Source organism: Camelus dromedarius, chromosome 20, assembly GCF_036321535.1.
Source record: "Camelus dromedarius isolate mCamDro1 chromosome 20, mCamDro1.pat, whole genome shotgun sequence".
Classification (NCBI taxonomy): domain Eukaryota; kingdom Metazoa; phylum Chordata; class Mammalia; order Artiodactyla; family Camelidae; genus Camelus; species Camelus dromedarius.
The window spans coordinates 13,017,902-13,032,802 of NC_087455.1; the positions used below are offsets into that span (position 1 = coordinate 13,017,902).

Consider the following 14,901-nt stretch of genomic DNA (forward strand, 5'->3'; position numbering starts at 1 on the left):
TTTACCGCAGAACGATCCAGTCCAAAATTACATGTTGCATTTAGAATTTTCTTTATTTGAAACGGTTTCTCATCTTTCCCTTGGCTTTCATTATTTTGATCCCTTGGAGGAGTACAGACAGTTATTTTGTAATGTATACTTCAGTTTGGTTTTGTGTCTTTCCTTATGAAGAGATTCCAGTTATGGATCTTAAGCAGGAATATCACAGAAGTAATTTTATATTCTTTTTTTTTATCCTAATAATATCAGTTGGCTCATGATTTTGATTTGTCTCTGATGATGTTAACCATTTCCAGGTTAACCATTTCTTTTGAACACTTGACTAAGTTACATTTGTCTGACTTACCACTATAAAGTTACTGTTTTCCTTTCTGTAATTAATATTTTGTGCAGAGATATTTTGAGTCTATGAAATACCCCATTCCTCATCAACTATTCAAGTTATGAATTTGTATCAATATATATACATGGATTCTTATTCTATTTAATGGGTTATAATTCATTACTATTATTTTTGATCCTCTAACAGTCCCATATTTCACCAGTAGGAACCCCTTCATGCTGGCTTCTGTGTCTTTTTGACGTGTTTCCATTACTCTTTGAGTGTTTCCTTCCTTTCTAGCACCATAAGATGTTCTAGGCTTATCTTACACTTTTCCTGCCCTGGCCCTGGAATCAGCCATTCCTGTAATGAGCCCTGTTTTTGTCAGTGTGGAATGGCATTTAGAAACCAAGACCTGGACATTAAGTGTGCTCATAGCTATCAGTGTGTTGATGTCCCAGGCCCCCACAGTGAACAGAGTTAGTAAATATATGAATATGAATATATATATTTATATACATAATAAATATCATATAGATTTATATTTTTCCATCTGTTTACATCTATTATAAAATAAGAGTTCATAACAATTTTTCAAATTCTGATCCACCACCACAGGGTACATTCTAGCTTTTATCTTTCTATATTCCTAACTTTATTCTCTGATGGAAAAATACCTGACTCCCATTATCTTTTTAATATAATTATTCTTTTGATCATTCCTCCTATATGTCACCTGTATCCCATCACCACCATCAAATTTATCTCATTTTATTAAATGATTTTCTTTGTTTATTGCAGTCAGTCCCTGCTTTATACAGTTCCCATACGAATGAATTTTAGTAACTGCGTTTTAGTTAAATAACACCAGTCCATAACAACAAGGTTCAAATTTTATTTACCACAATAATTAACTGTGAGTAATTGCATGAAGTATTAACTTTGCTACTAGCCCCTCAGGCCACAAATCACTGTAAAAACTTTTGTGCATTATGATTATGACTAACCATACCACTCTTTCATGGTCTGTCAGTGATCAGTCACTACTTACCTGTTGTTCAGTTTACACATAGACAGCAAAATATGTAGCTGTGTTGCCTCCTTGTCTCCCAGTGATAAACCTTTAAGACATTTTTAAAAAATGGATAATCAAAAGGGAAGTGACCAAAAAGATGAAAATGCAGCAAAGCAATTAAAAGTGATAATGCTGAAGAGAAATTTTAATCAAATGTAAATGGGGTTGTAGAGGAAATAGCTGACTGTGGGAATGTTCACACTGCTGTTGAACTGCTGCCATTTGAGAGACTAGCTAGGCAGCCAGAGGAGCTAAGAGAAGGCAAACTTATAGATATAAATGAGGAAAGTGAGGAGGCTGTGATGAAAAGGGTGAAGATGTTCCAGGGGAAATGACTCTGCTGAAAAATTCACTCACAGAGATATTTCATGGTATCAAAAATACGAAAGATAAAATGTGAGCTATTTCAGACTTAGAAAGGAGGGTGACAGGTCACCAAGGTGTAGAAAAGGTGCTCCATACTGTAAGTTATATGATGAGAAAATGAGTGCTAGCACTATTGAAGCTACTTTTGATTGTTTTTTTTTTAGCAAAGAAATGAAACACATTACTTCTTAGTGTTTCTTATATTTTAAATTACAGTATAGTACAGAAACAGTTTTAGTATTTTAAAATTTTCCCTCTATATTTATAACTGCTAGTAAGAGAATTTTTAATGGTTTGAAATAAAAAGTTTAAAGGTCATACAACAACTGTGATTTTTTCCCATTGGTCATTAAGATTGCTTTGAATGATTTCAGCTCGCATTGTCGTTTTATGTCCCCACACGACTGTGCAAAGTGAGGACTGCCATATTCTAGTATGTTTCACTTTAAAATTTTGTAAACATTTTAAAATTTACATATATTTTATTTATGTTATTGCTTGAGTACATTGATTTGAAAATATTTTTAGCAGGCAGATATCCCAAACCCGAGATTGCCATTGTGAAGCGAGCGAAGGAGGTATCATCAGCAGAGACTCCTGATAGTTTTGGTATAGTACAATCTTGCAGTATTGATTGTTTGTCAGATGTTTATTGCAAGTGGAAAAGCATCTATTTGACAGAACTTCTTGCTTGTTTGAAATAGAGTGCTTTGGTTATAATGATAGTCTTTTTTCTTTTTCTTTTTTATTTTGCATCAGTGTTTTAGACTATCTACAGAATGTTTATTTTTATTATCTAACCCTAGACCTTGTAGATATGATGGACTAATAATTGCATGTTTAATTAACTGAAGAATTACATTTATGACCTTAACAAAAGACAAAATCACTTATATGTAATTATATTTAAGTAGCGTATTTTAAAAGTTGTTGAAATAACCATAACAAGTGAGACATAGGAAGCAACAAAGATTGAATTTCTTTAGGATGAATGAATAGGACAAAAGGGCCACACACAGGGAAACCCTCAGAATATTGCAAAGAGAAAGTGTATATAAGTAACTGAACTTTAGGAATATGCATTTAAAAAATATACCCTTGAATAGTTTGAAAGCCTTATATAAGTTCATTTTAGGGCCATTCATGAAGGTTTTTTTAGATGCAGTCTCCATGCAGCTTGGTATCTAACTTATGTTGCATGCTGTGGTGGTGGTGGTGGTAGTAAAGGAATTGTGCTGAGTGTGCGTGTGTGTATGGGGTGGAGGAGGGAAGAAGAAATGAAAATAAATGTCTCTCTGTCCATATTTTATTTTTTGATTACTATTTAATAATGCATTGCCTAAGAAGTATAACACAATGTATTGAAAAGAATCAGAAATATTTTATGGACCAATTGAAATTTTGTAAGGATAAAGGGTAAATATAACTCGGTTTTCTTAGGCTGTATGTATACTGTCAAGAGCAAAAAACAAGATTGTGAGAACCTCCAAGAGATGTAGAGGCTTAGGGTGTATGTGTGTGTATATACACATATGCACAATGTATGTATATATTAACATATTAGTGCATTGCAACATTCCCCTAGTTTGCTCTACTTTGCCAGTTCTAATGTAATTCTGAAATTGAAAATTTTTAATCTCTGTGTATGCAGAAGTCACACGTTTAGTGAAAATGTCTTTTGAAGAGTAAAGTTTTAATTGTGAATTATTCTGGATTGTTTAAATAGCTCTCATTTTTAGGACAATGTAAGGGGAAAGGAATGATACTTATTCTATATATGATGGCAAATTACATCACTAGGAGGTAAGGTTCTGCTGAACAATAACTAAACTAATAGTAGGATTTAACCTTTCAGTGATCACCTTTTGAGACTCAGTGTTTAGTTGTATCCCCCTAATGCACTGCAGTGTGCTTCTACTTGAATGTTTAGATGGTACCTCTCTATTTTTTTTTAAATCCTACTGGTTATACAATGAAGAAGAAATATAGAATCAGAATCTTAGAGCTAAAAAGGATCCAGAGACCTAAACTCATTTTATATAGCATGAAACTGATATATATATATAAGAGCAGGGATTAGTGTCAGGGTCTTTGGATTTTTAGTTCAGTGCTCTTTTCACTGTAATGAATTTCTTCAGCATTAGCAGGGGAGATTAGCACTAGACTATAGGGTATCCAGTTGCTCTGAAACCAGAAACCATGTAACTTTCCCATTTAGAAATGTTGTATTTGGTAACCTTAATAAATTAGTTGATTTCCTCCTCTTTCTTTTAACTTTGATGGAGTTTTGAAAATGGCTTATCTGAAAGGGAATGATTTCTTAAGAGGGAAAAAAGGCAATTTGAAAAGGTATTAATATTTTAGTTAATTGTGGTTTTACTTCAATTTCAAATATTAATGCATGACCAATGTTTTGACAGTGTCTTTTATATATGATTGATTCTTGGTTCTTCTATGTCTTCCTATTGAGAATTTACTCATTGAAAGAGAAGTAGAACAAGAAAATGAGAACCTGGGTTCTAGACCCAGTTGTGTGTCCTTAAGTCAGTCACTTAACTACTCTGGACCTGAGTGGCTGGATATTCAAAATGGAGAATTAAGTCAGTATTTCTCAGTGGGCATACTCTTGGCTTTTGGCTGGATGATAATTCTTTATGAAGGACTCTCTTACATTGTAGCATGTTTAGAATCCCTAATGCCAGTAGCATTTCTCAGTCATTATCACATCCCCAAACAACCCTACATTTCCAAGCGCCTTCTAGGGTGAGGTACTACCCCATATTGAGAACCATTGGCAGATTGTTTCTAAGGATCCTTTCACTTCTAACATTCCATGAAGGGCTTCTTATACGGGGAATGATTGAAAGGGAAAAAGTCTTCATTGACTTAAAAAAAAAAAATCTCTGTTCCTTCCTAGTATTAAGCAATTTTATCTTAAAATGAATGTTTTCTGGGGGATCTATGTCATTATATCCACAGATAGATCAAACACTAATGATGTTCCAAGGTGAATTATTATTTTTTCTAGCTCACTTTAAGCTCTCCATCTATAATATGATATATCCCTGTTATATATACTTAGTTACATGGTTTTTTAACTAAAAGTTTTATCATACTGTCTCTATACCTAATAAGTAAAAGTAACAAGATCTGTTTTTTAAAAAAACTTGTACTGTTGTTTTAATATCTTAGCCTTTAAAAAAAGGGAAATTACTATGTATGGTAATTATTTTCCTTGTCTGTTTTCCTTTGGCATGAAGGAAGGGAAGGGATATAGTCGCTGTTAGGTAGTGTATAAATTGTTCCAAGTATACAAGTTAGACGTGTAAAAGCAACCACAAATCAATAGTATGTTTGATTATCCTTAAAAAAAAAAACAAACCTTGAAATGAGGGAAATATATTACTATATAGCTAGTATTTACTGTTTCTTAAGCCACAGTTAAAAAATTAACAGGTTACTACAGTAATGAGGTTAATAAAGGTGATGATTAATTGGGTACTGTCATGTTCCTCATCATTACTACTGGCCAACTCCTGTCCTCAGCTGTTATGACACTGGACTGCCTCACGCCAGGAATTGATTAGTTGCCCTTAAGTAAACTGGATACCAGTCTAGGTTGCAGTGAAGCCCCAGGTCACATGTTATGTTCCCCTGAAGGTTAATGAGGTGACAGTATTACATGATCTACGTAAAAATTTATGTGCTAAATAATATGCATGTTGCAGTAAACTTTTAAATGCCGAATAAAATTACAAAATCACACTCAAATGCTTTCTGTTTTGCTCTTAGCTAAAGCATGTATTTTAAAAAATAGTTTAAAGGTCCTTTTATAATTAATAGTCTTATTTTAAAAAACAAGACCTATTGAAATTTACTAAGTTAAAAAGTTAAGTTGCTTTCAATTTCTAAAGTATTTTATTTTTTAATTTGGAATGTCAGTTTTTATAAGTACATTAGCCATATTAATTTGCTTCTTTTAAAAATTATTGCTGCATAGTTTTATAAACTCCTTTGGTGCATGTTTGATTTTTTAGACATTTAATATGATTTGCTTAAATTATTTTGCATACAGCATGGTTTGCATTTTAAGTTTGTGTTCTTTAATGTGTTACATATTTGTTGTAAATTTAACCTTACCCATTGGAACTTTTGGTTCTATTGAAAGTCTAAGCAGTTATTCAGATGTTTAGAAATATGGGTAACTGAAACTTGTAGTCACATAATTGTTGCTTAAACATAATGGTTTCATCTCTATTCTTTTCATAAGTCTCTTTTTAGGCCAAATTGTATTTGTGTTGCCAAGGCTACTTCCTGTAGTTTCTCAGGGAAGATGCTGGGATGGGGCCTAGAACAAATACTAGGTGGTCAAAAGATCAGAAAGAGTATTGAGTTTTTTGTAATGAAAGGGATGGTGTGCAATAAACTGCTCCTTTTGTGTTATTTCAGGGTGATGTTGCTTTGGTACTTTTCTTGCTGTCTATTATAAATGATTCTGAATTTTCCCCTTGATTTGTGATCTTATATTGATGTTTACATCCATGGTAATAGACTGAAATAAGTTACCACATTAGAATTATGATTGCCATGAAAGTGTGATAGAATATAAGACCTTTCTCTTTGTTTTTCAGATTTTCTTTTGTTTCAAGTTTGGATTTATACTTTGTAAAGTATGGTTGAATTTAATGGAAGGCTTAACAAGGAAAATGACAAATTACAGTTTTTATTAAATAATATAATAAAACTCACTCTATATGTCAAGGGATGTAATTTTTATTTTCCAGCACCACTATTGTAAACACATTTTGTTTTATATTGGAGACTAAAATGTAGATACTATAGGTGTTCACTTATTTTCTTCTCCCAAAGTATTTTGATTTTCAATTTAAGATGTATTTCTTGGTAGCATAACTTATTTAAAAAAGAAATACACCAGACATAGCTTATTCTAGAGATATTCTAGAAACACTTGTTAATATTGGACTGAAGATTTTTTAAAAAATTATTTTTAAGGGGAACTATAATTAAGGAGGGATATACAAGTTAATTAAATTTTATAATAACCCCTCTGACCTGCCCTACCTATTTGTTGTATTGGAATCTTTTGCCAATTGAAATAACTTGGCAAATGATTGGGGCTTGGAAATATTTTTCAAGAATTTGTTTAGTGACATTTTACCTATGTTCCAAAAACATTTTTAGTAAAATGTAACATTAAAAAAAAATGCAACAAGATGGGAGTAATTTGACATACTTTTTCTGAGAGAAATTTTGCAAAATTTTTAGAATGTTTTAATTTATGCCTTTTTTTTTTTTAACTTAATAGTGCCATTTAGGGATCTACCTTAAAGAACTTTCAGGGAAACATAAAAAGATTTAGGTACAGGCTTATATATATATGTGTTACTTGTAAATGTGAAAAAGAATAAATATCTAGTCATAGGGTATTACACTAAATATGTATCATATGATGAAATAAAATATCACCAAAAAATTATCTTAAAAAATTTAAAGGGGAAATATTCACCATATAGTGCTTTGTGAAAACGGCAGAATACGATTTTGTGTATACCTCTTTATAGAAAAAAAGATAGAAGGATAATACATCAAATGTTTATTTCTGATAAATTATGGGTGATTTTAATTTTTTTGTTGTTTTTCTGAATTTTGTTAACGTTCTGTAATAAATATGTATAACCTTCTTAGTTGAAAAGTGTAATTTATTCCTTTAGATAAAACCAAGGGAATTTAGTTATTTTAATTGTTATTTTCTAATTTTTACTTAAAGATTCCTCTTAAGTTAAAAAATCTCAATATTCTCATCCTTTTGATATATGTAAATATGAATAAATAAATGTATAAATTATGTATATGTGTATATATAAATGTGGCTTGTTTAATGTAAGATGTTTGCAGTAAATTTCCACTGTAGCAATCAGTTTTGACTGAGAAGCACAAAGGCACACGTCATTGTGTGGTTAGCTTGCAGGCAGTTGTTCTATTCTCGGAGGTTCTATTCTAAAACTTGCATGTTGTATATTCCTGAAAAGCACAACTTAAAAGAATTTTCTACTTTATTGTAAGCATTAATATAAAGGTAAATTTTAGTATGTTTATAGTACTGATAAAAGTATTTGAATATATAAGTTACAACTTAGTTATGAAGTATTCTAAATCGTTTTGGTAAAACCTAGTAGGAATTTTTCAGAATTAAAGCAAATATGAGCTTTAAAATGGTAATATTTATTCTTCTATGGTTAGAGGTCATATGGTCATTGAAGTAGTGTAGTATAGGCTTGGTTGTAGGAGTACCGTCCCAAATATATGTCCTAGGAAAAGCTTCTTCTTAATCTTACCAATCAAAAAACTATTATTGTTTATTTTTCAGTACAGGAGTTAAAAAAAATATTAACTGGAAGTCAGCTTATTAGAGCCTACAGTTAGCCAATTTCCTCTCTCATCAGATGCCATATTAAGTTTTGGTTTTGGGTTTTGGGTTTTTGTTTTTTTAAGACAGTGTTAAATAATTGATCAGGAATTTATTTTAACATAAACTTTTAAAACATGGCCTGGGATATGGAAACCTTTAGATCTGTGTCCTACAGCAAAACCTGGGAACCCCTGTCACAGCTGGAGATGTTTTCCATTCATCTGGTTTTCCCATAGTGCTTAGCATTGTGTTATGTATTAAGAGGCATCTGTGTGTACAAGGGAATCTGATCCCAGCGTGTCAAGTTTCAACCACCCAATGGCTGATCAGCAAAGAAACACAGGAGAGGATCTAGAAAAAAAACAGTTCCCAGCAACTCATCCCCCAGATCTAGGGAGTCTCTTTCTTGTGTGGCCCTCTCTGAGACTCTCTTCAAAAAAAAAACTTTATCCCTTTAAAAAAAAAAACTACATTTGTTCCTCATCTGCTTTTCTTACCTTGTTCTGTTTCTCATTTCTCCCTTAGTCTTTCTCTTCCTAATTCAGCTCCCCCCTTTTTAAGTGAATACAGTGTAAAACAAATATACATACTTAAATTTAATAACAAACTATAAAGTACAGCTGGATTAAATATATTTTTATTCCTGAAATAGGAGAAAAAAGTCTTAATTTGTGTTTCCTTCTGATTCTCTTCTGATTTCTTTTTTATGTGACAGTGCCCATCAGTTTTAGATTTCCTAAATGGATAATAACTGAGCATTAAAATGAAGATTCTGATGCACTATAATATTCCAATTTATTAAATAAATATTTCTTTTAAAAAACATTCAATATTACTTAGATAGTAACAGTATTTTATAAGCTACATCAGTTTTTTGGTTACTTTAGCTAATTATAAAATTAACTGGAATACCTCATTCTTTGTACATTCTAAAAAATTAGAGTTTCATTTAATAAAAATGAAGTTAAATGTTTTCAATTATTTTCTTTAATCTTCCTGAGTTACTGAAGCAAGAAGAAAAAAATGTTGAAATTGTTAAAAATGTTTTTATTTAAACATGCAAAGTGTTTTCTTATGTTTTTAGGATTTGTAATGAATTTCTAGGATTTTTTTATTTGGAGAAGATTTGTCTCTTCATTACTATAATTGAATATGTTTAAGTTCTCAAGGACAGATCGGAAGAAGAGATAGTTTCATTTCAAATAATTTTCATTTGATTTGATACAGTATAAATTAGCAGTTTGCAACAACTATCTGGTCTTATTTATTCTCCCTCCAGCTAAGACTTTTAAATGTGAAATCAAAAGGAAAAAAGATCTATATGTAAATATTATCTCACAAATACTTGCAGATAATTTTCCTAACCTATATATTTCTAAACATGGAACCCTATTAAGAGCAACTTCTCCTTAAAACAATGAGAAATATCTGAGAAGGGGAAAAATGTAAGAAGTCTGGATGTTAGTTGTTTTTTGGCCACTATTATGTTTGTCTTGCCACTTTGGGAAAGCAGAACAGTTATCATTAAATTAAGTATTTCTCTGTCTGTGTTCATGAGGAACATTGATCTGTAGTTTTATCTTTTTTGTAAGTTCTTAGTTAGGTTTTATTTTTATTTTTAGTACTATTCTGGCCTCATAAAATGAATTGGGAAATATTTCCTCTTTTTTTTTTTTTTTTTTCTGAAAGAGCTTGTAAATTTCTCTAAGATTGCTGTTTGTTCTTTAACTATTTGGTATAACTCACAGTGAAACTGTCTGGGCCTGGAGGGCTTTTTAATGTGAATGTTACGGAAAGTTGCCTGGTAACAAATTTGATTTTGCTATTAGATAGAGCTATTCAGATTTTTTTTCATATGTCAGTTTTGGTAAGTTATATTTTTCAAGGAATTTGTCCATTTCATCTAAGTTGTGGAATTTGTTGGCATAGAATTATTCATAATAGTCTCTTACAGTGTCTGTAGCATCTGTACTGATGTTCCCTGTTTCATTTCTAATATTAGTAATTTGTGTTTTCTCTCTCTTTCTTGACCAGTATACCTAAGGGTTTATTAATTTTGTTGATTTTTCAAAGAACCAACTTTTGGCTTTTTCTATATCCTAAATTGTTTTTTTTTATTTCATTGATTTCAGCTTTACTTGTTACTATTTTCTTCTTTCTACTACTTTACTTACCTTACTCTTTTTTTTCTGAGCTTCTTAAGATAAGACCATAGGTCATTTATTTTAGACCTTTCTTTTTAGTATAAGTACTTAAAACTAGAAGTTTCCCTCCAAGTGTTCATTTATCTGTATCCCACAAATTTTGATATGTTGTATTTTCATTGTTATTCAGTTTAAAACTTATTTTCTGATTTCCTTTTTAATTTCTTCTTTGACCCATGTATTTAGAAGATGTTATTTATTTTCCAAATTTTTTCCTAGATATCTTATTGTTATTGATTCCATTTTGCTCAGAGAACATATTCTTTACAATTTAAATCATTAATTTATTAACATGTTTTATGGATCAGCAAATGGTTTATCTGGATGAATGTACCATCTGCACTTGAAAGGAATATGCATTCTGTCTGTAGCTGTTGGCTATAGATGTCTGAATATCAGTTGGATCAAGATGGTTGGTAATGTTATTTGGGTAATCTGATTTCTTACCGATATTTTCCCCCAGTTTTCTGTCAGTTGCTGAGAGAGAGACTTTTATGTCTCCAGCTGTGATTGTGGAAGTGCTTCTTTTCCCTTTAATTCTGTCAGATTTTGCATCATGTATTTTGAAGTTAGTAGGCATAAACAGATTGTTATCATGCCTTTTGATGAACTCTTTAATCATTTTGAAATGTCCCTGATTCTGGTAATACTTTGTCTTTATCTGTGGTTAATATAGTCACCTCAGCATTTATAAGCTTACTGTTTATGTAGTTTATCTCTTACTATTCATTTTACCTTCAACCTATTAAATGTAATTCTTGCAGCTATCATACAGCAAGTCTTGCTTTTTTTATCCATTTTTTGACAATCTCTGACTTTTAATTGGATTGTTTAGTCCATTAACAGTGAAAGTAATTGTATAGTTGGATGTAGTTTTCAGTATATTCAAATTATTGTTTTCCTTTCCTTAGTGTGTCATTTTTTCCTGACTGCTTTTCACTGTTTTTTTCTTCATCGTTGCCTTTCTTCATATTTATCCTACTAGGGATTCACTGAATTTCTTGAATCTTTTGAAATTTTTGTCTTTCTCCAAGTTTGGAAAAGCTTTAGCCATTATTTATTCAAAAAATTTTGGCTCTTCTCTTTCTCCTCACCTTCTGGAACTTCAGTTATACATATATTAGCCTTTTGATATTTAGCCACTGGTCCTTGAGATTTGGTTTATTAGTTTTCAGTCCTTTTATTCTGTTTTCAGATTGGGTAATTTTGCCAATTTATCATCATGTTCATTAGCTGTTTCTTCTGTCACCTTCATTTTGTTTTTAAGCCTAACCAGTTAATTAAAATTTTTTTATTTATTATTATTTAAAATAATTTAAATTTTTAAAAAATTTTAAAAAAATGTTGTCTTTTTATCTTTTACTTATACTTTGTGTGTGTGTGTGTGTGGGGTAATTAGGTTATATTAGCACCATGACATTTAAAAACTTGAATGGATTACTGAAACCTTGGATTTATTTCCAAGGTTGAGTACTGTTGTGTATTATACATCTAATGTTTCTTTTACTTCTGATATATATTTTGTTTTCATTCAGTTAATATAGGAAAGAAGATAATTTTTAATGTCAGAGTCCTCAAAATGATCAGTTTATGATTCATAATTTTTGATGGATACTTTCCAATAAAATTTCCACTTTCTAGGAAATGTTACTTTCATGTTTCCTCTTATTACTCCTGAATTTCTTTATGAAGCAGGAGGCAGAATCTATGCTTTGATTTTACTTTAATCTCTATGCCAGTGGTTTTCCTCCTTGCTCTATCTCCTTTACTTTATATTTCTTTCTTTTTCTCTCTCTTTAAAAAAGTTATTTTTTTCATTACCTTTAATTTTTTAGTCCTTACGCATAGTTGGAAAGAAAGATTAGGAATTTGACTACATTATTTGAGTTTTTCCTCTTTACTGCTACACATTATGCATTTGCCTAGCCGTTATCCTTTTGTCTTAGGAATTGTACAATATTTTAAATATTTTGTTCAATATGTAGGGGATTTGAAGAAGTAAAAGCAAGGACTCTGTATATTCTCATTATATTGGGAAGGTCCTGCTTGTTGAATTTTTAGGTATTTCAAGATGTTCCAGTCAACTGACAAGGACTCCTCACAGTGTCAGAACTGTAGTGATGATGAGAGTAATGCAACTAGCAAATAGTTCTGGTATGTAACCACTTTTGCATGTTTACTTCACTGGAAAACTCTGTGGAGTACAGTGGTACCATATTTTTTGTTAAAAATTTGGAAAACCATTTGCATGCCTTCAAAGTAGATTTTGAGGTAATAGTGGTAGTCAAAGAATGGAGAATATATTCTAAGCAGATACACGATTCTACAAAGTTTTAGAATATCTTCATTTCTTAACTCTTCTAAAAAAAGGAAAAAACAAAACTTAAACTTGCATTCTTAGAACTTTCTGAATAATACGATAATTGACTAAACTCTAGGTGTCAGTATATTCTTATTGTAAAGCCATTATGCTACTATTTTAGTAAAATACCATTTACAAATATGAATCATACTCCTTTTTATATAGCTTATTAATGGAGATTAATTTGCTTCTTACTTTTTTTAAACTGAATTCTTCAGTTTTTATGCTGTCATACATTACAAATAAATATTTTACAAAATGTATATCCAGTTTGTAATGTATTTCCTTGGACAATTTTTTTGTACTGAATTTTTAGATCAGACTAATCCATGGTTTGGGGTCATCTCTATAGGTTATCAGTTAATTCTGTTGGATTGATGAGGAAAAAGAAGGTAGAGTTCTCTGCTATTTTACCATAGCTTATTCTTTTACTTGTACAAATGAGTGAGATGGTTATTGTTATGAGATTTAGGTAGGTTGCTTCTTTGTAATAATTGTTAATTTTTAGATTTAATGATGGCACTTGAAGATACTTACTTTGATATATATATCTGGGAAAACTGTGTGTTTATTATTACATATATTATAAATCATATATTGCCATTTGTTGAATTAATGCTACTTTTTGGGGGGCATTTTACTGTGTAGAATATTCTATATAATCCAGTACTATAGGTTTCAAAACTCAGAACATTTGGTATATTATCAAGGGATATTACTTAAGGAACAGAACACAACCTGTTGAAGTCATTGTTGTAATACATTGCTTTAAAAATATTATTTTCCTATTTTTAAAGGACATCGAGGTCTGTTTGAATATCCTTTTTTTCTGCTATCAATTTTTTTTGGTATATATTTCTCTTTTTTATTGAGTTATAGTCAGTATACAATGTTGTATCAATTTCTGGTGTAGAGCACAATTTTTCAGTCATACATGAATATACATACATTCATTTTCACATTCTGTTTGGTATATATTTCTTAAGTTATCTAGGGTTGCCATATTAGAGAAGGGTAGCTACATTTTTGAAGGTTTTTTTGTCTGTTTTTTACTGTAATTAATGTAAACAGTCTTATTATATAGATGCAAGGACTTGAAAAACAAAAAACCAAAAAGCAAATTATTTACCTAGGGCTGTAGGGTCCATGGGAGGCCTGTAACTGCTGAAGCTGTCTTGTTTTCTAGCCAGTTTAATCCATACCAAGTAATATTTTCTGTTTGGATAACTTCAGTCCATTAACCTAAAGATAATTTATAAATACACTCAGATATTCTCTCACTTTGTAAATCTGCTGGTATTTTATTCATTGTAATAAAAAAGAAAACATGCTGTATTGACTAATTTTTGCCCAACACCCTTTTTTTCCCCCTTTAGAAAAATTGGAAGCTGCACCACCTACCCCAGGACAGCTGAGATATGGTAATTGTTCTATAATTGCTAAATATTTATACATCTATCTTTTGGACTTGAAATAACTGTGTCATTCATTATTAGTACAGAAGAGCCAGTAAATTAAATTGTTCAGATGAAGTGGATTATCCTATTTGTTATGCCTAAGCAAAAAGTTTATATACTTGGCTTAAGACATATTACAATATTATGGAATTTCTAAGATTGTTAACCATAGATCTATTATTGTTTAAATATTGTTACCATATAGAAATAGAATTATACTTATAGTAGAGATTTTCTTAATTCCCGGGAATAAGGGTATGTTTACTTTAGTTTGAATTTCAGTTGGGTAATTTCAGAACTAGAATTTCTAGGCTGTTTCCTCTGGTGAAGAAAATACACTGACTTGCTGTTTGTAATAATGAAGAAAGTAAATAAAGTTAATTTTAAACCACCAGGAAGAAGAACCTTACAGTGCTGCGGGTGTGCTTTCTTTTCTCTGTTATGATTGGAATACATATACAAGGGCTAACACCAAAGAAATGTAAAACAGTTTGGGGTCTTATTATAGAGACAATGGAAGAAGAGAATTATTTAACAGTGCAGTGAATTTGAAAAGGTTGTAAGTTAAAGTTAAATATTAGATGTGATTTGCTTACAACTACTGAATTATAGAATAATTATTTCCCAAAGGAAACTGAAGAAATCACAAATTGGTAGGATATCATTACTTACTGGAGAGCAAACT

The 14,901-nt window shown here is 30.8% G+C and overlaps 1 protein-coding gene across 3 annotated transcripts in view; it reads left to right on the forward strand.

Annotated features, from left to right (window-relative positions):
• Nucleotides 1-14,901, forward strand: part of TMEM65 (transmembrane protein 65) — a 44,288-nt gene that overhangs the window by 11,795 nt on the left and 17,592 nt on the right. The window contains exons 2-3 of one of the 3 annotated variants that reach the window (XM_064476862.1): nt 2,292-2,372; nt 14,136-14,180. In XM_064476862.1, coding sequence (XP_064332932.1) covers nt 2,292-2,372; nt 14,136-14,180 — 126 coding nt within the window. Of the gene's footprint in view, nt 1-2,291; nt 2,373-12,458; nt 12,552-14,135; nt 14,181-14,901 lie in introns of all 3 variants that reach the window. The other 2 variants (XM_031439585.2, XM_031439587.2) reach the window with 2 other exon arrangements.